The 27,085-nt window shown below is 34.2% G+C and overlaps 1 protein-coding gene across 1 annotated transcript in view; it reads left to right on the top strand.

The window, feature by feature from the left end:
• The window catches only part of SLC16A7 (solute carrier family 16 member 7), a 177,483-nt gene extending 151,006 nt beyond the window's left edge, over nt 1-26,477 (top strand). Inside the window, exons 4-6 of the mRNA XM_012510262.2 lie at nt 15,657-15,800; nt 19,075-19,893; nt 23,299-26,477. Coding sequence (XP_012365716.2) covers nt 15,657-15,800; nt 19,075-19,893; nt 23,299-23,555 — 1,220 coding nt within the window. The 3' untranslated portion in view covers nt 23,556-26,477. The remainder of the gene's footprint in view (nt 1-15,656; nt 15,801-19,074; nt 19,894-23,298) is intronic.
• The last annotated feature ends 608 nt before the right edge of the window (nt 26,478-27,085 follow it).

Genomic DNA, 27,085 nt, shown 5'->3' with positions numbered 1-27,085 from the left:
CATTGATGCTTTGTCCCTGAATTCAGGAAGTACCTTGCCAGTAAGGGCTGCCATACTGGCAGTTTTTTTGATACTGGATAATGACCTTGACCACCCAAAACCCCATGAATTCAATGCCAAAGGTGTCAAAGTGGTCTACTTGCCCCCAAACACAAAACATCTCATTCAGCCTCTAGATCAGAAGGTCATAGCACCTTTAAGGCTCATTACACATGGTACTCTATGGAAAAAATTGTCAACGCTGTGGAAGAGAACCTCTATATAGAGAGTATCATGGATGTCTGGAAGAATTACACCCTTGAAGATGTCGTTATTGTTATAGAAAAAGCCATGAAAGTCACCAAGCTTGAAGCAATAAATTTCTGCTAGAGAAAAGATGTTTTGCAAGACTTCACAAGATTTATGACAGAGCCAATCAAGGAAATCATGAAAGAGATTGTGGATGTGGCAGAAAAGGTTGGAAGGTAAAGGACTTCAAGATATGGATCTTGGAGAAATTCAAGAGCTAATAAAAATCACACCAGAGTAATTAGTAGAAGATGACTTGATGGAGATGAAATTTTCCAAACCAGCACCAGACAATGAGGAAGAAGACATAGAAGAAGCAGGGCAATGGGGAAAGCATTCCCTATATAACAAATGGTGTTGGGAAAACTGGCAAGCCATATACAGAAAACTGAAACTGGACCTCTTCTTTACACCTTATACAAAAATTAACTCAAGGTGGATTAAAGACTTAAATATAAGACTTTAAACCATAAAAACCCTAGAAGAAAACCTGGACAGTACCATTCAGGACATAGGCATGGACAAAGACTTCATGTCTAAAACACCAAAAGCAATGGAAACAAAAGCCAAAATTGACAAATGGGATCTAATTAAACTAAAGAGCTTCTGCACAGCAAAAGAAACTATCATCAGAGTGAAGAGGCAACCTACAGAATGGGAGAAAAATTTTGCAATCTATCCATCTGACAAAGGGATAGTATCCAGAATCTACAAAGAATTTAAACAAATTTACAAGAAAAAAACAACCCCATCAAAAAGTGAGCAAAGGATATGAACAGACACTTCTCAAAAGAAGAGATTTATGCAGCCAACAAACATATGAAAAAAAGCTCATTATCACTGGTCATTAGAGAAATGCAAATCAAAACCACAATGAGATACCATCTCATGCCAGTTAGAATAATGATCATTAAAAAGTCAGGAAACAACAGATGCTGGAGAGGATGTGGAGAAATAGGAACGCTTTTACATTGTTGGTGGGAGTGTAAATTAGTTCAACTATTGTGGAAGATGGTGTGGCGATTCCTCAAGGATCTAGAACTAGAAATACAATTTGACCCAGCAATCCCATTACTGGGTATATACCCAAAGGATTATAAATCATTCTACTCTAAAGACACATGCACTTGTATGTTTACTGCAGCACTGTTCACAATAGCGAAGACTTGCAACCAACCCAAATGCCCATCAATGATAGACTGGATAAAGAAAATGTGGCACATATACACCATGGAATACTATGTAGCCATAAAAAAAGGATGAGTTCATGTCCTTTGCAGGGACATGGATGAAGCCGGAAACCATCAATCTCAGTAAACTAACACAGGAACAGAAAACCAAACACGACATGTTCTCACTCATAAGTGGGAGTTGAACAATAAGAAAACATGGACACAGGGAGGGAAACATCACACACTGCGGCCTGTTGGGGGGCGGGGGGCTAGGGGAGGGACAGCATTAGAAGAAATACCTAATGCAGGTGACGAGTTGATGGGTGCAGCAAACCACCATGGCACGTGTATACCTATGTAACAAACCTGCACATTCTGCACATGTATCCCAGAACTTTAATAATAATAAAAAAAGAAGACAAAGCAGTGCCAGAAAACAAATTGACATTAGATAATCTGACAGAGGGTTCTAATTATTCAAGACTGCTTTTGATTTTTTTTATAACTTGCACTCTTCTATGATACAGGCACTGAAACTAAAGCAAATGGTGGAAGAAGATTAGTACTATATAGAAACATTTTTAGAGAAATGAAAGTGCAAAAATGTCAGACAGAAATTTCTGTGTATTTTCACAAAGTTACAGCATGTGCCTACCTCTCCTGCCTCTCCTGCCTCCCCTTCCAACTCCTCCACCTCTTCCATCTCTGGCACCCCTGAGTCAGCCAGGCCAACTTCTCCTCTTCCTCCTCCTCCTCAGCCTACTTAACATGAAGATAATGAGGATTAAGACCTTTTTGATAACCCACTTCCACTCAATTAATAGTAAATATACTTTCTCTTCCTTATGATTTTCTTAATAGCATTTTCTTTTTGCTAGCTTCATTTATAAGAAGACAGTATATAATACATATACAAAATGTGTGTTAATCTATTATTTACCAGTAAAGCTTCCAGAGTCAGAAGAAGGCTATTAGTTTTTTAGCCATTTTAGCTATTAGTTATTTTTTGTTAATTGACAAATAAATATTACATACAATTGACCCTTGAACAACACAGGGTCCAACACAGGGGTTAGGGGGACCAATCCTCCATGCATTCAAAACTGCATACACAGAGTGTGTTGTTCAAGGGTCAATTGTATGTAATTTTTGTCAATTAACAAAAAAAAATTAGAAAAAACTATACCATGCTTTACTGTACACTTAAAAATTTGTTGAGACTAAATCTCATGTTAAGTGTTCTTACCACAATAAAATAAATTTTTCAAAAAGATTTCAGAAAACTTAGGAATAATTATTAGATTTTAATTTATTAAAGGATATTCTATATTTTCCAGCAGATACTGTATTTTCTCATATGCTACTTCCTCTACAAAGGAAGATGGGAATAATTTACATTTAAATGTTAAAACTTTGTTTTTAATGAAACTAGCACGAGGTATCCTCAAAAAGGGGAGTAGAATCTCTACAACAGATAGCATAATTATTATAGGGTATTTATTCAGTCATAATAATTCATAACACAAATAGAATAAAATGATAATATTGATGTAAAAAAAAAAGCAGGGAGAAACAAAAAAAAGAGATAGACCCAGCAGAATGTGAACGGAATCACTAATGATTACCAGTATATATGTACATAATATGTATTTGAGAAGAATGTGTAAACCACTGTCTCATATGATTGGCATTTCTATAAATTTAACAAATTTCTTAACTATGATAATTATTCATTGTTGCTACAGTACCACATGCACATCTCTGTGCCACTTTGTTTTAAGATAAGTCTGTAATTCACAGTGAACTGGTTCTTGGGCATCAATTTATGACAAATTCATTTTCATTTGTCAGATAGCTTTAGGATAACATTATTTTAATGCATGTATGTATTGTTTCATCTCCAAGTCTTGTTGCCATTTTTAAGGGCTGTCAGCTGTATTACATAATTTGATATGGAAAATATTTTGGGTCAATCATTAGTCTTTTTCATGAGTCTTCTGTATGGACTTTTTTTTCTATTTAAGGAAAGACATGTACATTCTGAAACTGGACATATATTAATCTACTACTACATATACTAATCTAATCTGATGACTACTGAGTATTTTAATAATAACCATGTAACTTGGAACTTTTATCCTTCAGAATTATGAAAGTAAGCAAATATAGTATTTAGGGTAGAGTGTAAGGAAGTATCTAGCATAGTAGTTAAGTTAAAATCAATCCATCTTTCTATCTGCCTATCTACATAGCTGCACTTTTATCTGTCTGTTAAAGTCTGTTCTTTATATATCATCGGAAACATTCGAGGGTCATTAAAATAGGACCCCATTTTCTTGTTCACTGAGTAAGATTTACTTCATATTTATGGGCATTTTTCTTAAAACCTCTTGACAATAGTTAGGGATACAAAGAAACATAGTAAATTATATCCTTGAAGTTCTTATTTTGTTGGTTATTTGCCAGATACTTTTAATTTTATCATTTGCCTTTAGAATACAGTTTTTTATTTATGTTCCAATGTTTCTTTACAGATTACTGAACTACAAAAAACAATATTTATACTTCAAGAAAAGTAACAGTTTTATTAATGAATGTAAATAGACATCTTTCTTGTGATTTATGTTATTAAGGCACAATAGTAAATGTTTTATAAAATATTTGTAGGCTATATTTGAGATAAATTCAGGGGAAAATATTTTATTTCAGAATGCTCTGATGCTCTGCCTCTGAGATACAGAACAATGCAATGGTGTGTTTAGGATAACTTATGCAATATTAAAGGCTATCTTTTCTGTAGAATTATTTTTGGTCAGTTCCTATAAACAATCTTTTTTCTTCCTTAAATTGCACAAGTAACTAATATTAGCATGACATTTTAAACCTAGCAATTATGTTTTTCTAATGAGATTTACGTGTAGATCAAAAATAGATGGCCTCTGATCTTCATGGCCATGGAGAAAATAAATATGTTTCTTGTGAACACCCTGGAATTTTCCCAGTTTTATGGATCACATTAATTTAAAAATCTATCATAGATCTTAGTGTCTGAGAAATACACAGAAACTATACCCATTATTACAAAAACAAAACAATTCAAACTTGGCCTTGCGAAACTAAAATAAATCTAAACTTGAGACTTTTATGTAGAGTGCAGACAAAAAGCATTGGCATTTCCAGGAGTAAATCTAGATTTTATTCCCTCTAAAGATTATACCATTTGGGAAAAACTGTTTGAGAAAAAAAAATATGAATATGTCTTACCTTTCAAATTTTATTAAGCTTATGACCATGTGAACACATCTCTAGGTCCTCCCAGGTCCTTGGAAGTGACCTATAAAAGTGCAGGGCTCTGGAGATTAAGCTGCATTTCATAGTAAACTCACAATCGAATATACAGTAATCTCTCCTTATCTGTGGGAGATATGTTCTAAGACCCTCAGTGGTGACCTGAAATCACAGATAGTACTCAACACTCTATGCCCTTTAAATAGGCACAAGAAGAGATTAACAACAATTCATAAAAAAGAACAATAATATACTTTAATAAAAGTTATGTGAATGTGGTCTCTTATTCTCAAAATATCTTACTGCACTATACTTGCCTTTTTTCTTCTTGCAATCTGTTAACCTGATAACCAAGAGGGCTGCTAAGTAACTAATGGGCAGGTAATCTATACAGCGTGAATACACAGGGCAAAGGAAAGATCCACATCCCAAGCAGGTTGAAGCAGGACAACACGAGATTTTATCATGCTACTCAGAACAGTGCACAATTTAAAACTTATGAATTATTTATTTCTGGAATTTTCCATTTAACATTTTTAGACCTTTGTTGACCACAGGTAACTGAAACACTGAAAGTGAAACCTTGGGTAAGGGGGACTACTGAAATAAAAAGACATGAAGCAAGAAGCAGATTGGTTAATGGTTTCATTGTTGTTAGTGAAATATATCGTAACATTGTGCATGGATTCTTCTGTTAAATATTAAACCACATGTATTTTTTAAACAACTAGTCTTCAAATACTTTAAATATTTAAAAAATTCACATATGTCTTGACAATATGATATTTAATTGAAGAAGTTACTGCAAAATGTACTTGTGTTTACAGGTAGAATATTTGAAAGCTTTTTGATCTCCACGGCCTTGAGGATTCAGTGCAGCTTTGCTCAATCAGGATCATTCCTAGGAACATGAAACTATGTATTGTTAAATACTTGGTTGATAAGATTTAGATTTCTTTTTTCGTCTTCTGTTTTAGAAGCATTTATGTTCTCTCAAAGTCTGATGGTTAGGTTTCTAACTTTTCCAATATTTGGATTGGTAAATGTACTACATAAGTTACACAAATGCTTTATTATTGGTAATGGTACATATAAAGTCTCAATGCATTTATATAACCCTCTAGTAAATGGTTACACAAAGAGTATAGAAAACAGTGATTTACCATAGACTATCGTTTACATCTGAATCTATTTGTTCAACTCTTTTATTACCGTTGCCTTGTTTGGCTCATATAAATTTTATTTAATTTTTCTTTCTAACTAATCACAATGATACCAAATTGTAGTATATAGTTTTATTTGTAGCATAGATTGCTCTCTAAAAATACGTCCATGAGTACATGTGTAAATCAATGAACATCAACTTAAACAGTAGCTATTTCATGCGAACCACACACATTCTTGTAAAGAAACAGAAGTAAATGGCTGAGGCCCAGGCATAATTCCTTGGAAATGACAATGCCAAAATGCACAAGGAAACTCTTGGCAGGGCTACTCATTTGTTTTCACATATTTATCTATTTGTTCCCTTGGTTTCAAGGCTCTAAACAGAAATTCAGAGCATTTTCATGGTATCTGGGCATCATTACAATATTTACTAAAAGAGAAGTCCTAAACATCGTCATTTTATGGGAGAAATAAGTAGCACATGGTGTTTATGCCATGTTATATATGATTTTACTCATTATGCCAACTGTATTAAGGGGATTCCATCTTTCTTTGGGCCCTCATCAGGCTACCACCATATACAATGAGTGGTATATTTAAGCTCTGGCTGAATTGTTCTGTAATGTAATCTGACTCAAGGAGAACAAATGGAGAGGGTCTTTGTCATTCTACTGTGTCATGTGAATTTTCTCTGTTTCTGGAGTGTAAGTTGTTCTGTTTTTCACCTGCTATCTGAGAAATTTTTTATAATTTTCATATCATAAGCCAGAATGCAATGGGATGAATATGGAGCCTTTCTTTTTATACACTCTCTTGAAACTCTTCATGAAAAGCTTTCTTATTGAATTGTTTCATTCTAGCTTGAATATCCAATTGGAATGTGTTAAGATAAATTCATAAGTACGTTTCTTTTACTATTCTATGAATATAGTTATGACACATTGTGAATTAAATGAAAGGTCTTATAAAATTCTGAAAAGCTGTGCTGTTGCTTATGTATTATTTATTTATATCTCTGAAATTATCTGCTGACTGCAAATTGTCCATAAGGGACATATTCAATGTAAAACAATCATTCTCAGAACTAAAAAAGGTCTAAAGATTTCTTTTGAAGTTTCTTTCTACTACACATTTTTGCATAAGAACAGAAACAGTAACTTCTTTCTAAAACAACAATGGAATCTCAATATCAAAATTAGGTTAAGTACAGCATGACTGTAGGCCTAGCTGCTTGGGAGGCTAAGGTGGGAGAATCACTTGAGGCTCAGAGTTTGAGGCTGCAGTGTACTTATAATAGTGCCTAGGAATAGCCACTGTACTTCAAGCTGTGCAGCATAATGAGACCACATCTTTCTCAAAAAAAAAAAAAAAAAAATCTGATGCTCAGTATCAATCATTTAAAAATAAATGAATGAATGATCATGGGACAGAAAAATGGTAAATTCTGTATTCAATCTATATTTGAACTTATATTTTTGTTACAGCTCTGCAAATTATTTTCATGGGTTTAAGTATTTTTAATTCATTTTATTTTTATTTGCAAAAACATTGCACATATATCTAATTTTTAAAAATTTTCTGGGATCGTAAGACTACATGGTTAAAATATTCTATTATAATACTGTTACAGCAGATTCAATCAAAATAAGATAATTAGTAAATAAAATGTAAACATTCACTAGAAATGTGCCTTTTAATGAAATCAGTAGGCATCCTGTACATCTATAGATGAATAATTTTTAGTGCTAGTTAAGCAGATACAGGTTTTTGTCTCAATTATATTTCTTGGTTTTTAATTGAGGTATGTGCTGAGTAACTTGTTCACATAATAAAGTAGATGACAGTGAAAAGTATTTTATTTCAGTATTAGTCAATTATTTGAACTTGCCAAAAATCACATAATGATTTATTATCAAAAATTATTTGTAATGATCTGTGGACTGACAATTCATTTGAATCTTCCCTCGATATTGTGAAAAGCAGAAAATTGGAAACCATTTGATTAACAAAAAGATTATTTCTAGTCAATAAACTTAGCACTTCTGAGAAGTGTATTAAAAACATTTACCAAAACTTAAAAAATGAAAATAACTATACTGCCTTTTTATCATTTAACTTGAAAAATTAAAATACAGGTATACTTATTGCATTTCACTTTATTGCACTTTACAAATACTGCATTAATTACAAATCGAAGGTTTGTGGCAACCCTGCCTTCAGAAACTCAGTTGGCACCATTTTTCCTGACAGCATGTGCTGACTTTGTGTCTTGTGTCACATTTTGGTAATTCTCACAGTATTTCAAACTCTTATTGTTATTATATCTGTTATGGTTATCTTTGATGTTGCTATTGTAATTGTTTTTGGGTGCCATGAACTGTGCCCATATAAGAGGGTAAGTTTAATGTTGTGTGTGTTCTCACTGCTCCATAGACCAGCTGTTCTGCTATCTCTCCCCCTCTCCTAGGGCCTCTCTATTGTCTGAGATACAACAGTATTGAAATCAGGCCACTTAATAAACCTACAGTGGCCTCTAAGTGTTCAAGTGAAAGGAAGAGTCGCAAGTCTCTCATTTTAAATCAAAAGCTAGAAATGATTCACCTTAATAAGAAAGGTGCTGAAAGCACAGGCAGGCTGAAAGCTAGGTGTCTAGCACTAAGGTTAGCCAAGTTGTGAATGCAAAGGAAAAGTGAAGAAAGTTTTACAAGTTTGGATACGAGATCAAACCACCCACAACATTCCCTAAGCCAGAGCCTAATCCAGAGCAGGGCCCTAACTGTCTTCAGTTCTATTGAAGGTAAGGAATCTGCAGAAGAAAAGTTTGAAGCTAGTAAATTTTTGTTTTGTTTTGTTTTTGTTTTTTGATTTTATTATTATTATACTTAAAGTTTTAGGGTACATGTGCACAATGTGCAGGTTTGTTACATATGTATACATGTGCCATGTTGGTGTGCTGCACCCATTAACTCGTCATTTAGCATTAGGTATATCTCCTAATGCCATCCCTCCCCCCTCCCCCTACCCCACAACAGTCCCTGGTGTGTGATGTTCCCCTTCCTGTGTCCATGTGTTCTCATTGTTCAATTCCCACCTATGAGTGAGAACATGCGGTGTTTGGTTTTTTGTCCTTGCCATAGTTTGCTGAGAATGATGGTTTCCAGCTTCATCCATGTCCCTACAAAGGACATGAACTCATCATTTTTATGGCTGCATAGTATTCCATGGTGTATAGGTGCCACATTTTCTTAATCCAGTCTATCACTGTTGGACATTTGGCTTGGTTCCAAGTCTTTGCTATTGTGAATAGTGCCGCAATAAACATATGTGTGCATGTGTCTTTATAGCAGCATGATTTATAATCCTTTGGGTATATACTCAGGAATGGGATGGCTGGGTCAAATGGTATTTCTAGTTCTAGATCCCTGAGGAATCACCACACTGACTTCCACAATGGTTGAACTAGTTTACAGTCCCACCAACAGTGTAAAAGTGTTCCTATTTCTCCACATCCTCTCCAGCACTTGTTTTTTCCTGACTTTTTAATGATGGCCATTCTAACTGGTGTGAGATGCTATCTCATTGTGGTTTTGATTTGCATTTCTCTGATGGCCAGTGATGATGAGCATTTTTTCATGTGTTTTATGGCTGCAAAAATGTCCTCTTTTGAGAAGTGTCTGTTCATATCCTTCGCTCACTTTTTGATGGGGTTGTTTTTTTTCTTGTAAATTTGTTTGAGTTCATAGTAGATTCTGGATATTAGCCCTTTGTCAGATGAGTAGGTTTCAAAAATTTTCTCCCATTCTGTAGGTTGCCTGTTCACTCTGATGGTAGTTTCTTTTGCTGTGCAGAAGCTCTTTAGTTTAATGAGATCCCATTTGTCAAATTTGGCTTTTGTTGTCACTGCTTTTGGTGTTGTAGACATGAAGTCCTTGCCCATGCCTATGTCCTGAATGGTATTGCTTAGGTTTTCTTCTAGGGTTTTTATGGTTTTAGGTCTAACATTTAAGTCTTTAATGCATCTTGAATTAATTTTTGTATGAGGTGTAAGGAAGGGATCCAGTTTCAGCTTTCTACATATGGCTAGCCAGTTTTCCCAGCACCATTTATTAGATAGGGAATCCTTTTCCCACTGGTTGTTTTTGTCAGGTTTGTCAAAGATCAGATAGTTGTAGATATGTGGCATTATTTCTGAGGGCTCTGTTCTGTTCCATTGGTCTATATCTCTGTTTTGGTACCAGTACCATGCTGTTTTGGTTACTGTAGCCTTGTAGTATAGTTTGAAGTCAGGTAGCGTGATGCCTCCAGCTTTGTTCTTTTGGCTTAGGATTGACTTGGCAATGCGGGCTCTTTTTTGGTTCCATATGGACTTTAAAGTAGTTTTTCCCAATTCTGTGAAGAAAGTCATTGGTAGCTTGATGGGGATGGCATTGAATCTATAAATTACCTTGGGCAGTATGGCCATTTTCACGATATTGATTCTTTCTACCCATGGCACGGAATGTTCTTCCATTTGTTTGTATCCTCTTTTATTTCATTGAGCAGTGGTTTGTAATTCTCCTTGAAGAGTTCCTTCACTTCTTGTAAGTTGGATTCCTAGGTATTTTATTCTCTTTGAAGCAATTGTGAATGGGAGTTCACTCATGATTTGCTTCTGTCTGTATTGGTGTACAGGAATGCTTGTGATTTTTGTACATTGATTTTGTATCCTGAGACTTTGCTGAAGTTGCTTATCAGCTTAAGGAGATTTTGGGCTGAGACAATGGGGTTTTCTAGACATACAATCATGTCATCTGCAAACAGGGACAATTTGACTTCCTCTTTTCCTAATTGAATACCCTTTATTTCCTTCTCCTGCCTGATTGCCCTGGCCAGAACTTCCAGCACTATGTTGAATAGGAGTGGTGAGAGAGGGCATCCCTGTCTTGTGCCAGTTTTCAAAGGGAATGCTTCCAGGTTTTGTCCATTCAGTATGATATTGGCTGTGGGTTTGTCATAGATAGCTCTTATTATTTTGAGATAGGTCCCATCAATACCTAATTTGTTGAGAGTTTTTAGCATGAAGGGTTGTTGAATTTTGTCAAAGGCCTTTTCTGCATCTATTGAGATAATCATGTGGTTTTTGTCTTTGGTTCTGTTTATATGCTAGATTACGTTTATTGATTTTCGTATGTTGAACCAGCCTTGCATCCCAGGAATGAAGCCCACTTGATCACGGTGGATAAGCTTTTTGATGTGCTGCTGGATTCGTTTTGCCAGTATTTTATTGAGGATTTTTGCATCAATGTTCATCAAAGATATTGGTCTAAAATTGTCTTTTTTTTGTTGTGTCTCTGCCAGGCTTTGGTATCAGGATGATGCTGGCCTCATAACATGAGTTAGGGAGGATTCCCTCTTTTTCTATTGATTGGAATAGTTTCAGAAGTAATGGTACCAGCTCCTCCTTGTACCTCTGGTAGAATTCAGCTGTGAATCCATCTGGTCCTGGACTTTTTTTGGTTGGTAAGCATTAATTATTGCCTCAATTTCAGAGCCTGTTATTGGTCTATTCAGAGATTCAACTTCTTCCTGGTTTAGTCTTAGGAGAGTGTGTGTGTCGAGGAATTTATCCATTTCTTCTAGATTTTCTAGTTTATTAGCGAGATGGCTTCTTTCCTTAAACCTCATGAATCAACATTTACTAGCTTCTAGTATGCAAATAAACTACAAGCTAGTATAAATGTTGATTCATGAGGTTTAAGAAAAGAAGCCATCTTGCTAACATAAAAGTGAAAGGTGAAGCAACAAATGCTGATTAGAAACTGCAGCAAGTTATCCTGAAGATCTAGCTAAGATCATTGATGAAGGTGACTACACTAAACAACAGATTGTCAGTGTTGATGAAATAGCCTTCTATTGGAAGTAGATGCTATCTAGGACTTTTATAGGTAGAGAGCAGAAACTAATGCTTGTCTTCAAAGCTTCAAAGGACAAGCTGACTCTCTTGTTAGGGGCCAATGAAGCTGGTGACTTTAAGTTGAAGCAAAGCTCATTTACTATTCTGCAAATTCTGTGGCCCTTAATAATTATGCCAAATCTGTTCTGCCTGTGTTTTATAAATAGAATAGCAAAGTCTGTATAATAGCACATTTGTTTACAGCATAGTTTGCTGAATATTTTAAGCCTGCTGTTGAGACCTGCTGCTAAGAAAAAAAGTTCTTTTCAAAATATTACTGCTTATTGACAATGCACCTGGGTCACCCAAGAGCTCTGATAGAGATGTACAAGGAGGTTAATATTGTTTTCATGCCTGCTAATATAACATTCATTCTGCAGCTCATGGATCAAGGAGTCATTTCAACTTTCAATTTCAGCAAACTGTCGCAAGGACAAAAAACCAAACACTGCATGTTCTCACTCATAGGTGGGAATTGAACAATGAGAACACTTGGACACAGGAAGGGGAACATCACATACCTGAGCCTGTTGTGGGGTGGGGGGAGGGGGGAGGGATAGCATTAGGAGATATACCTAATGTAAATGACGAGTTAATGGGTGCAGCACACCAACATGGCACATGTATACATATGTAACAAACCTGCACGTTGTGCACATGTACCCTAGAACTTAAAGTATAATAAAAAAAAATTTAAATACATTTTGTAAGCTTACAGCTGCCATACATAATGATTCCTCTGATGAATCTGGGAAAAGGAGATGGAAAATCTTCTGGAAAGGATTTGCCATTCTAGATAACATTACGATCCTTCACTATTATGGGAGGAGGTCAAAATACCAACATTAACAGGAGTTTGGAAGAAGTTGATTTCAATCCTCATGGGTGACTTTAAGAGGTTCAGGACTTCAGTGAAGTAAGTAACTGCAGATGTGGTAGAAATATAAAGAGAACTAGAATTAGAAGTGGAGCCTGAAGGTGTGACTAGATTGCTGCTATCTTATAAAACTTGAATCAAGGAAGAGTTGCTTCTTATGGATGAGCCAAGAAAGTGGTTTCTTGAAATATAATTTACTCCTGATGAACATGCTGTATATATTGTTGCTATAACTACAAAAGGTTTAGAATAGTACATAAACTTAGTTGATAAAGCAGTGCAAAGGTTTGAGAGAATTGACTCCAGTTTTGAAAGAAGTTCTACTGTGGGTAAAATGCTGTCAAATGACATCGCATGCTACAAAGAAATCTTGCATGGAAGATTCAACTGATGCAGCCAAGTTATGTGTCTTATTTTAAGCAATTGCCAGCCAGGTGCAATGGCTCACACTTATAATCCCGGCATTTAAGGAGGCAGAGGTGGTAGTATCACTTGAGCCCAGGAATTCAAGACCAGCCTGGCAACATAGCAAGGCCCCATCTCTATGAAAAAAATTAAAAAGAATAGCCAGGCATGGTGGCACACACCTGTGGTCCCAGCTACTAGGGAGACTTAGTTGGGAGGATCTCGAGTCTAGGGGGTCAAGGCTTCAGTGAGCTATGATTGATCCACTGCACTCCAGCCTGGGTGACAGAGCAAGACTCTGTCTTAACAACAACAACAAAAAGATTGCCACAGCTACCCCAGCCTTTAGCAACTGCCACCCCGATCAATCAGCAGCCATCAACATCAAGACAGGACCCTCCACCAGCAAAGACTGAAAGTCACTGAAGGCTCAGATGATCATTAACATTTTTTAGCAATAAAATACTTTTAATTAAGTTATGCACACTTTTTAGATATAATTCTATGCACACTTAATATAGTGTGTAAAGTGTAAACATAACTTTTATATGCACTGAGAAACCAAAAAATTTGTGACTGACTTTATTGCAGTATTCGCTTTATCAAGGTTCTCTGGAACCTCACCTGCAGTGTCTCTGAGGTATGTCTTATATAATATGTGTTATATATATTCTCTACATGTATAATTTATTTTCTTCAGCTCTTCAGGTGAACTGTACCATGTTAGGGACACAATTATATTCTTTTCATACAACTTGTACAATATTCTTTTAGTTCTTCCCTCCAAACCCTGTTGTTTTTATAGAGCTTTCTTTCATGTGGCCTTTTTAAAGTTTTATGTTGCTTGCTATTATAAATGCAAACTTTTGTATTCTGTGTTTAAGTTATCTCTTTCGGAAATTGTTTGTTATTACTAATATTCTTTCAAAAGATATTGTGGAGTAATAGTATTAGGCACTGAAGTTTAATTTTAAAATTGTTTGCAGAATAAAAATAATTATACTTGTATAAAAGGATATGAGTGCATTGATACATGAATCTCAATATGTTTTATATATTATCCATGTAAAAATTCTCAAATACAATACACTTGGAAATTCTTAATACTGTAGTATTAGCTAAAAAATTATGTTTTTTAGGCCAAATATTGGATTGAAAATTCTGATCTAACCTAGTATTTATTTCCTCCAAATAGTGTCCCTATTTTCAGATGAAATACAATTTTAATTTAAGAATGAAATGTGAAAGCAAGCCATTTATACGTTGACAAGTCCCATAAAATACTATGGAATTTAATCGAGTCTAAGATAGTCTCAATTGTTAAGTTGCACGGTTATTTTATAGTACACTAAGAAAGAAAATAATGCTGTCACTGAAGTAAAACATAGTTTCTTAACATTTAGAATTTTTATAACTACGAAAAGAACTTTTTTAGACTTAAATGCAGATTATTTTAATAATTTTAAACACGTGAATATTTTATGTATATACACACACAGACATACATTGGAAAATATACATTTAAAAAATTGGTAAGGCATTCCTAAACCTTCTTCCCTTTCACTACCAGACTCTTCTAAATTACTTTGGAGTCTGAGTTTTCAACATTCACATCTCACACCTAAGCTTATTCTCTTTGTCAGTATGCAATATATTTTAACAGAGAGATCCACTATTTTTCAGGTAATTTCATCTAAAGAGCTACACCCAATCTTTAAGTTTTGATGTTGCTATTTACTCTAACTTATTAGAACGTGTCAACAGAAGATTTTTCAGTCAAAAATCAGGATTTATATTTATATTCATTTTTCAAATGCTCCTTAAAAGGTTCTACTGAAATGTGATTAAGCATTGTCCAATCAAGCCACAGGAAATAATAACCAAATTCAGACATGCATAGTCCATGGTAACAACATTACTACCTATGACTGCCTCTTGATGAACCTAGATTGGAAAAAGTCACCAGGTGTAAGACATCCTTACTGCTAATATGATAGGATGTGAAAACAATAGGTGTCTTAGAATCAACAAATTATAGTATTAAAGAAAAATCACTGTTGAAGATAATTTTAAAAAACAATTTCAGCTCTAATTAATGGCATATGTGTGTATACACACATATTATTCTAGAAAATAAAATTTTAACAGATGATAAGTCATTTATGTAATTCCTAGATTTTTTTGTTACATAAATTTACCTGCATCTGTTAAAATGTTTTGGATATTTTATCTATGTTCTATTGAAAAACTTTTCCATCAAGATTTGAATGATTATGGTTACAACAAAATATGTTCAACACTTCTAATTTATTTCATGTGCTTTTATACATATGACTGAAAATAACCTGTCAAACTGATCATTTGTGAAGTATTGAAAAGTTCTCATTATATTTCATGTGAACTACTATTGCTCCTCTGACCATTAAAATGTGCTTTCTCGCCTTTCCAAATGATTGGATGTTAAAGATAAACAAATAAATGACAATAGCAACTGAGTATTTCTTTATCTATCTCCTCTCTGCTCTAGGTCCTGTAAGTAGTGTTTTGGTGAATAAATATGGCAGCCGGCCAGTGGTGATAGCAGGAGGCTTATTATGCTGTCTTGGAATGGTGTTGGCCTCCTTTAGTAGCAGCGTGGTACAGCTGTACCTCACTATGGGATTCATTACAGGTAAGTCGTTTAGTCTTCAGCTTATTCTTAACTCTTCTGTTACTTTCAAAGCTCTATGAGAAGAATGAACAACAGAAAATTCTTTTTTTCTTTGAATTTATTTTTTATAAACAATGCAGTTTTAAAGTATTTTCATCTAGTACATTGAAATTCAAGCTATATAATGGGCAAACATTTCATTTTTTAAAAAATAAAAAAGTTATCAGACAAGTTACATGTTGTCATATAAATTTAAAAAGAAAACAGCTTTAGTTTGCTTTTTTTCCTTTTTTGCTTTTTACTCTTCAGCTAATGGAGATGGTGTTGTTGGACACAGACTTTCTGATGTAAATAAATACCTTCATTATTATAAAACTTATTTTCATGACTTATCTCCATTTGCAGTATCTGACTTTCCACTCATAATATGCTAAAACGATGCCAGAGAGATATTTTCTGGATGCACTGATTTAGCTTCAACAATAAAATTATTGTTACTTGTTCTGATTAGTGGTAGAGCTCATTAACCCTGTTCCTTCTTTTTCTTACTGAAATGATCCTGTTTAAAAGCTTGGTGAGCCACACTTTCTTCTAACACAAATATTAAAAATGACCTACTGTCACTTGATTATAGTTGTTTCTCATGCACATATCTATTGACTCAAAATGACCACAATATGTACACCTGGAAAGCACTACTTAGTCTAAATAAAAAATTGCATTACAAATTTATATTCAACATATTAGGAAAAATTAGACTTCAATATATAAAGAGACTGAATCTTTTCTTTCTGCCCGGATAAAAAGGCAAACATATTTACACTCATGTAATCTTACACTCATGTAATCTTACACTCATGTATCATTTGATGAAAAAAATCTATTGAAGCTTACAGTAATAGTGATATTAAAATCTTTCTCTTTACAATCTATCCACATCTCTCCCCTTTTTTGATATAACAAAATGCATTTAACATTGTAAATGAAAACTGTCTTATATCTAAGCATTGTCATAGTGAAGAGAGTGCCTTTTCTTTTGTGTAGAGAAATTGACTACTGCATTTGACTGTAGAAGTCGGGATGGGCCTACAAGTAGGGAAAAGATGATCTTGTTATTTCCTGCACTACAGATATCAATGGCATTATTGGTGTTTCAACTTATAATTGTATTCTTTTGGCTCTTAAATACTTTGATGCCCCCAAAGTCAATTATCAAGTCCATCTATGAGGGATTAACTTTAAATCATTATCAGCAAATACTTGGGTTTCCAAAAGTAGACAGATCTAGCATTTAAACTCGACACATATTATCTGTGTGATCATGGGTACGTTAACCTCCTTATACTTTGTCTATAAAATTGGATAAATAATAGCTCTTTTTAAAGGAGTTATTAGAAAAATGTAAAAAATGAATACAGAGTACCCAGAATTTTGATGATCATAAATAAATGTTTGCAAATAATCACAATACCATTTATATAATATCTTACAGTTCTAGAACTTACTTTATTTTGGCAAAATCTTTTTGTGTTGTTAGGTGAAGTCAAGCTCAGGAATTCTAAGTGTTTTGCCCAGTAATATAAAGTAGGTACTTATTTGGAGGAGATCAGTTCTACTGATTTCAAGCCTGTGTTTATTTTACCATGCCAGAATGAGAAAGAGATGGCAACTATTTCCAAATGAAAATATGGATTAAGATTTGAAGGCAAAAGTTCCAGGTGACAGAATGGGGAAAATAAGATAAAAAAAAAAAAAAAAAAAAACTTACTTAAGCTCTGAAACATAATACCTGGATTTTAGTTTGGGTTCTTCTACTTACAAGCTACTTGACCATAGGCTGATCAGTTTTGTTATTTATAAATTGGATTTAATTACACTCATTCTGCATATCTCACAGGTATGGCTGAGGTATAGCTTTAGAGAACATGCTGTCCTGTTACTCTCCAAAGCATGTTCTTGTTCCTTCTTGTCAGCTTTTAGGGGTCCTCTTACTTGTAGAAAATGTCTGTATTAAAGGGTTGGAGTATTTGTACACAGACCTGTGTATTTCACGACTGGAATACTTAACCACTTTGCAGAACTGTTTCAATCTAGGTAAATTAGTTAATATAGAAGAACTCTTACCTCTCTAGCCCCTAAAATAAATATAGAGTAATTCCTAGTTTAAGGGAAAACAAGAGATAGTTTATGTAAGTCAAATTTTATATAAACCAGTGTACTTTTTTTTTTTTGAGACAGAGTCTCGCTCTGTTGCCAGGCTGGAGTGCAGTGGCATGATCTCGGCTCACTGCAACCTCTGCCCCTCCTCAGTCCAAGCGATTCTCTTGCCTCAGCCTCCCATGTAGCTGGGATTACAGGCATGTGCCACCACACCCGGCTAATTTTTGTAATTTTAGTAGAGACGGGGTTTCACCATGTTGGCCAGGATGGTCTCAATCTCCTGACCTTATGATCCGTCCGCCCCGGCCTCCCAAAGTGCTGGGATTACAGGCATGAACCACCACTCCCAGCCTAAATCAATGTACTTTTTAAAGGATCTTATTTATTACAATCGCTCAGTAGTGCCTTAGTGAGCTACAAGAGGTAATGTATTTTCCAAAGGTGATACTCAACACTGCCAAGGAGCTCCCTAGACAGTGGGACTTTGGCTCATATAAACAATCAGTGTTAATCCCTGAATTAAAACTATGTTTCAAGCAAAAAATTCCTTTTTACTTAGCACACATGTGCATCTATCTATATACATTAAATGTGGAATGTGAGGGATATACAGCATGAATTTTTTATTTGCATAGTATTGAAACAAATGTTTGTGGGGAGACATAAGATTGTTACAGATTATGACCTTTTTAGTCTGTTTATAATTCTTCAATGCCGAAAGTATTCATTTTTATATTTCCCTCTTGCTCACAAGGAAGAAATCTATTCTATATATGTGTATATAAGTATATGTCAAGAGGAAAGGATCTGAGGAATTAAATGATTTTAATTGAGAACTAATAATTTTGTCCTAGTTTCAACCTATTGTATGACTGTTGATATATCAGTAGAAATTCTTAGTTTTATTTTTGTGCTTTAAAATTAAAGGAATTAAACTCAAAACTGTCATTTCAAGTATTCAGTTATGAAAACCTTTTTGTTTTTGTGCAATTACATTTATAATAATCAAAATGTACTATCTGATATTGCATTAATTCTGCCTTTCCCACTTGAATGTACATTTTGAGGAGTAATTTCTTCTGTGAATGCCATAATGTGTTTGTGTTTTCCCCCACTTTTGTTTTATTCTTTTTAGGTTTAGGTTTAGCCTTCAACCTGCAACCCGCCTTAACCATAATTGGCAAATACTTCTATAGGAAGCGACCCATGGCAAATGGATTGGCCATGGCAGGAAGTCCTGTTTTCTTAAGTTCATTGGCTCCTTTCAATCAGTACCTTTTTAATACTTTTGGCTGGAAAGGAAGCTTCCTGATTTTGGGAAGTCTACTTTTGAATGCCTGTGTGGCTGGTTCCCTCATGAGACCCCTTGGACCCAATCAAACCACTTCTAAGTCTAAAAATAAGACTGGCAAAACAGAAGATGATTCAAGCCCAAAGAAAATCAAAACGAAGAAATCAACTTGGGAAAAAGTTAATAAGTATTTAGATTTCTCCCTTTTTAAGCATAGAGGATTTCTGATATATTTGTCTGGAAATGTCATTATGTTCCTAGGTTTTTTTGCCCCCATTATATTCTTGGCTCCATATGCTAAAGACCAGGGAATTGATGAGTACTCGGCAGCTTTTCTGCTATCTATTATGGCTTTCGTTGATATGTTTGCTAGGCCTTCTGTAGGATTAATTGCAAACTCCAAATATATTCGACCTCGAATTCAGTACTTCTTCAGTTTTGCAATCATGTTCAATGGAGTGTGTCATCTCTTGTGCCCACTGGCACAGGACTACACAAGCCTGGTATTATATGCTGTATTTTTTGGCCTTGGATTTGGGAGTGTTAGCAGTGTTCTCTTTGAAACTCTCATGGACCTCGTGGGTGCACCAAGATTTTCCAGTGCCGTCGGACTTGTCACAATTGTGGAGTGTGGCCCAGTTCTTCTTGGCCCTCCTCTTGCTGGTAAGAACATTTTTCATCAAGGAAAATATAAAGCATAAAATTAATATCCATTAACTGAGACTTTATATACAGATTTTTAAATGTGTTTTATAATAATACTAATAGCCTGAAGGAATATGGGCAGGTTAATTTTAGGTTTTCTTATAAACTTTAAAATTTCATAATTAGTCAATTTTAGACCTAAATTTGTTTCAGAACCTGGACCTGTGAACTTAAGAACTTATGTTAGACTGATAATTAGTAGCATAATCTTCAGGATTTTTATCTACTTCAGTTGTTTTGGTCTCTTAAAAATATATCAGAAAAAAATGCTACTTTATCTTTATCATTGGTGAACCGATCTCTCATCTGTTTATATTGAAATGAGCCAAAAATGTAAAATATTCTCTCAAAAGGTCAGAATCTATTTTTTAGTTGAGTACATTGGATATATTAATTTGAAATTTGTTACATGCTGAGAAAAATACATTTATAATAATCACTGATAGGAATATATTCATGTATATCTATTCCATATAGAGAAAGACAGGGGTGACCGAAAATTTATTCACAGTTTTTTTGAGGGCCACTCATGTTCCATGTTTATAAATTGGAAAGATTACCTTCAGATTTTAAGATCTGAAATATTTTCAAAGATGCCATTAAAATTGTCTATGCTAAATTATTCAGTAAAAAGATGCAGTACATGTTTAGAGCATGACCAAAGAATACCCTCACAAATTGAGAAGCTGGTCTGATATTTAAAAGAGAGAGAGAGAAATAGATAAAATATACATCACAGAAGCATTAGATTTTTGTTGGAATCGCTTGTGGTTATTTTATAGTTTCCTTCTGAATTACAGTGGTGAATGCTTTTAGAAGTAAATTATGCCTTCTGAACCTATGGTTTAAAGAGATGTATAAGAGCATTTTGAAGTTAAAATTTTGTTTAGTCTTAGACTTTAAATGTTATAAATATTACATTCTATCTGTGCACCAGCCTTTGCCAGCAACCACTGTGTATTGTTTTGGTTAATACTGGACTTAGGTATTCACTTAGACTCTTGGCCTGCTCTCTCATGGTCAGAGTCATTGCCAGGTTAAATGTAAATTTTTCCATTGTTTAGTCAGTTTTTAAACTGTTTTCTACATGACATCAAGGAACCATTCTGAAAGTGTGAAAATTCATGTTTGTTAATTTTAATGGCATCATTGACCTTTTGTCTCTTCATTTTTTTTCACTTGGTTAGGAAGGTATCAAAGTTGGCTCTAAGACCTAGGTGGTGTGGTTGTTGTCTTTCTCTGTCCGCCAGGGCTATCCTTTGGTATCTAGCATAGGTGTTTTAGGTGGTATATCTCTCAATATAAATATACCATGACATCGAAACAATTGTCAAAAAAGGGTGAAAGCCAGTAGGTCTTGTTATTTATCAGGCAGTTGATTTTGTTACATAAGATAAGCACAATTGGTCCTTCTTTTCATACAGAATTAGTTTGATCAAATGAGTTTTAGAGCCTAGTCTTATCCACACAATTCTTAGTGTCAACAGAGAAGTTACCATGCATGAGGGGATGAAAAAAGAATCAAGTCCAAATACATAGTGGGGATAGACTCTAAGAATTAAAATAAAGGCATCTTATTTGGCCACTCCCACCTGAGCAGATAATGTGCATTAATATTTTTGAAAAACAGTTTCGATATTTTTGAATGCTTATTGTGTTAACATTGCCACACCATGTGCCACTGGTAGCAGATGGCAGTAACTGATTTTAGACCTATTGTGAAACTCTCAGACTGTAGCCCTTATGTATCCATTTTTTCATTCCATGTCTGCCATCTGCTACCCCTAATATTTCTTGGCTTTTATATTGGCTTCTCCTCTATAGTATTTGATTATTGCTAGAACTGCTGGCCCATAGTAGGCACTGAGTTAATATTTTTGAATGATTGAATATTATTGCTGTTACGTCTTACATAGTTGCAGCACAGCAATGAAAAGTAGGGAGTGTGTGGTTTCTATTTCGTATTTGTTTTTTTCAGACTGAACTTTCACTGCTCCTCTCAGAAAGAATTGAAGCTTCAGTTCTGGAAAGCATATCTGGTTTCTTGATGATGCTAAAAAATTCTTAAAACATTTAGAAAGTATGCTGATGTGGCAGCCCAAAGCGGTATTAACTCTGATGGGCCATGGACCTAATGCTTTTATATTTAGAAGTATAACAATCATCGTAGAAATAGAAATATTTGATGCAATTTTTGTTATGTTTCTGACTATGTCATGCTTACTTAAATAAACCCATTCTACCATCTACCTGATTAAAACAGAAAATTTTGTTTAGGTAATATATTGCAAGTAGCCAGATTTAATGTTGAGCCACTGACTAGATTCTAGGGAGAATGCTATGGATTCTGACTAAACAGACTGGCTTGAAAGTTGTATATCAGAATCACTTGGAATGCATATGCTAATTTATATAGATTTGTATACACTAAATTTTGCTGTTAATAATTACTAAGAATTAGATGCCTGCATAAGCAAGAGACAAAACTAAATATAAGCTGACAAAATTTTAAGTCAGTAAATCTTCAGATTAAATGGCACCAGACTAGATTTTAAATGGTCTCAATAATCAAATGGAACAAATAGTTTTTTTACTGATTAGTTTGCCCTTAATAATTTAGACTCAAATAAAGTAAAAAACTAGGATTAGCTCAAATAGTGACATGGCACTTAAATAGTGACATGGCACTTAAACAACAGGTTAGGTGAAGCCATTCTGCAGAGTAGTTAAGAATGAGTACAGACAGACCTCAGTTAAGAGTCTAGATTCTACCACTAACTAGCTACATAACCATGCCCCAATTACTTCACAGTACTCCTTGTAAGGATCAAGTGAGATATTACAGATAAAATTATTAGGCTAGTATGGGGCATAGAGAAAGCACTTAGTAAGTATTAGACACTGTTAGGAACCATGTAAAAGCCTTTGGGTTTCTCCTAAAGAAAGAAAGTAATTTTTATCTATTGAAGAGAAAAGGAAGCATGGAGGAAGCATGGAAAAGGTGAAGCAATCCTAACGTGTGCTGTAAATACAGATATCTATATTTACATGTATAGATATAAAAATATACCTCACTCATGTATGTATTAATGTATACACACACACAAAAATGCCTAGTTTGTCTCGTTTGTATATTTTACTGGGAGAAATAATTTTTAGTAAATTTAATGTATTAGTAATATAATACTGTGTCTCTGCATACCTTTACTAAGCATATATAGAAGTCATAATCTAGATTTTTTTAAAGTCTTATTTATTTGACATTAATTTAAATAAGAGGAATATACTTTGAAGAATAATTTATTTGAATTTTTATATGACTGTTTTATTATGCCTACTTAAAAGATGTTCTTTGTCTTCCAGGTAAATTGGTGGATGTAACTGGAGAATATAAATACATGTACATGTCCTGTGGGGCTATTGTGGTAGCAGCAAGCGTGTGGCTGCTCATTGGCAATGCTATCAACTATAGATTGCTTGCAAAGGAAAGGAAGGAGGAAAATGCAAGGCAGAAGACCAGAGAATCTGAACCCTTGAGCAAATCTAAACATTCGGAAGATGTTAATGTCAAAGTTTCAAACGCACAGAGTGTAACCTCAGAAAGAGAAACTAATATCTAACAAGAATCACATCTCTGATTTCAGTGTTTATGACTTTCCCTAGGAGTTTGTTTTTCATTTTGTTTTTTTAAAGTGTTAGAAAAGGTTTTCGCTGAAATGAGGAGTCACAATTAAGGATGGAGATGATATTTTCCTCAATGGCAAATTCTAAATTAGTTTTTGGGTAGTTAAATTTTGAGATTATGCATAAAAAGAATCCATGCTATAGGTTTATTTCCATACCTGACTCTGGGTGTGGTGGTTACAATACTAATTTTAAAGTCTTCCAGTGACTTTCAGTCTCGGTTATATGGAGAATTCTGAATCCCAAACTCCTGGTTTAAGTAGGTAGAAGGAAGATGCCTAATCCTACAAAGTGACCCTTTATACATTTCATTTTTTATTTGATATTAAAGTATGAGATAGAGTTGAGAGACAATTAATTATCTCCTCTTTCTTACACACAAACATACATACTCCCACATGCTTACCCACATGTACACAGAGTATCTGGAGAATAAAACCCAAATTCAAAAAAAATCATGATAATTTATTTTTAAGGTAAAAATAATCCATGAAGATAAAAGAAACATATGTCTGCGTGCTACTTTACAATGTTGGTTTTAAAGATAAGCACATGGGTAAAAATGAGGGTGATCCTTATTCAAAAATACATCTGACTACTATAAAAATATTTGCATATATAAGTTTGACAAAGAAAAGAAAATCAATGTTAAACCATTAAATCTGAGCACTGTTAGACTTGACTAATCCATGCACATGATTTTTTTTGAGTAGGGGGCATTAGTACCTGGTGCTAGAGAATAGAACCCTCAAATAATTTTTAGAATTCTTACCTAATATGTAAAAGTCTGCATGACTCTTAACAATGAGCCACATCCATTGATTTCACAAGGATTTTAGTTCTTAATCCAGAAAGTAATAATCAGGGATTTTATTTTAATCAGGCATCAATCCAGATTCACTGTTATGCTGAAATATCAAAGTCCTAGTTGGCAGGATTGTAAGTAGACCGAATTCTAATTTTTCCCAACACATAGTGGTAATTGGAGGTTACTGTTATGAATACTCCATCTGAATACAACTAAGAGAGTGACAGGTGGTTTTAATGAACCCTTTAAGCTCTCTCAGCTCCCTCCCTTCCACAAAATGCAAGAGCAAAAGCAAACCACAAACAGGCCTTGTGCTCAACCACTGGAAATGCCTCCTAGGATAAGAATGGCAGCACTTGAAAATTCTGCCCTCTACTGATGAGACTTCCTGCTGCCTTTGCACATAACTAAGCCAGGAAACTTAAAAAGCCTAGAAATAGAGGCACTGTGTGACTTGCAATTGCAGGTATAGTTTATAACCTGATAGCAAAAAACTTTTGAAATATTGCAGCCCAGGTTAATTCAGCACTTTCCCATTTTCATAACTATGTGAAAACATCTGGGAATTTGAATCACTCCTGAATACAGAGGCATATTCTTTTTAAACTATAAATACCATTTTGAGTGGGAAAGTACTTTTAAACAAGAAAGAAATTGTACATTATGACTGAAGTTATAAATATAATATTTACATCTATAAATCTGAAGTTTGACATTATGATTAATTGAAAAAATATTTAGTGCTTGACTATTAAAGTAGTGTCACTGTTAAGATGTCAAAGGGAATTAGCCATTTTTTTTATTGTAATAAAGGCAGGTGCTATTTTTTCTGGTGAGATTGCACCTGGATACCAGGCTTTTGTAATAGTTAACATTAAATATTTGATTCATAAAGTTAATTCACTGCTTAAGCATGTGGCTCATATTTAGGAAGCTATATAAAATTCAGTTTTTCATTTAACATTTGCTCTTTTGCATATGAAGAGATATTTGTATTTTTCAAAATGTTAAGTAAAGATGTGCCAATATCATAGGTAAATAAATTAGGAAAAATGTGGGACTTTACGGCTGTTTTTAATTTAGTTTCACTCGATCTTGATTCTTGAATTAGCTATGTTTATATTTTTAGTTCTTTTTTATTCAACTCGGATTTGTCAAGAAATCTAACCTCTAAATTGTGTAGTACCTCTCCAATCATAAATTTCCAAAAAAAAATTCTACTTTCCAAAAAGTGTCTTGAATTCTCTGAAAAGGCATATTAAACTAATATGAATATCAGATACCGGGGGAAATAAATGGCAAAGTAATAATCATGAGGTTTTAGGTCAAAGACTATATTATATATATTTTTTATTACCTTCTAGTAGAGACATCCTCCTGGGTGCATTTCAGTGGCCTTCTCCAGGGAGGAGGTTTATTTACTTACTGATGAGTTTCTCGTCACGTCAAAACCCATTCGCATTTGTCTGGCTGCTCTTTGGTTGTCTTCATTCGTTATTTATTTCTAACACTGATTGTATTAAATTGTTAGAAAAGAAAGTAAAACTTGCACATTCAAAGCACATGATTTGTACAGTCACACCTGGCAGTAGCAGTGCACAGAGTTACAAATATGCACACGTTAACTGCTATGCATCAATATTGGCAGTTAAACCAGAACACACTTGAAACAGTGACATAAATACCTACAGGATTCAGAATTGTTCCAGGGTAATATAAATTATTCTACTTGTTCACTCTCCCCACCCTCTTGAACTTGTTAGAAGATTTGCTGCTTTAGCAGAATCTTTCCAAGATTGAGAAAATTGTATCAACCTAGGATTTTCATTATTATATAGTCACATAAATGGAGGAGGAGATATATTTGGCTTCTGCCTCTACAACAATTAGTATGAACATATTTCTTTCTCTAGGGAATAATAGGTTTTAAACATTTGAGATATCATGAAGCAAAGTCAGTGTATACCACTACAATCACCACTAATCTCTACTCCCCCATTATGAAATTGTACAGAAGAAAGGGTGTCATTAAATCAAGGTATCCAAATAATTCATGGCTACTTTAACTATTTTTTCATTCATGTCAACTGAGCCCCCCATATTTTTCACTACTTAACCTTAAATATGCCATCACTGATTTATGAATAGAACATTGGGTTTGCACTTTTCCTGACCTATCCTCACCCCCTTTCCTGATCCTTTTTGCATTCGCCTAGCACACCTGTAGTGTATTTCACATTGGAAGACATGATGTTTTCTCAGTATAACTCTACATGACTCATAAATAATCACTTTTTTGGTACCAAGTTTCAACACTTTAGCTCATGGACTCATTGGCCTCAGCCTACTACTAAGAAATAAGTAAAATAATTAGATTTGTTATGTTTAAACGTGCACTTTAAAAAATCTAGATAATTTATACTCATTCCTTTCTGGCTGTACAACATGACAATCAAGAATATACAAAAGAAGACTAAGAGATATATGAGAGAAATGTAAGTTTTTATGTAGATGACGTAAATATGAAGAGATACTCTTGGTCAGTTAGTTAAAACATTTTTTATCTAAAACAGCTTTAAAAAATCCCTTTCGTATGTGGAATGTTGAAGACTTTTAATAAAACAAAATAAAAATTATTATTTTTAGGCTTAATAGGGA

This window comes from Nomascus leucogenys, chromosome 11 (genome assembly GCF_006542625.1).
Source record: "Nomascus leucogenys isolate Asia chromosome 11, Asia_NLE_v1, whole genome shotgun sequence".
NCBI classification, from domain to species: Eukaryota; Metazoa; Chordata; class Mammalia; order Primates; family Hylobatidae; genus Nomascus; species Nomascus leucogenys.
Note: the sequence above shows the minus strand (reverse complement) of the source record. Positions and strands in the feature narration are given on the sequence as shown.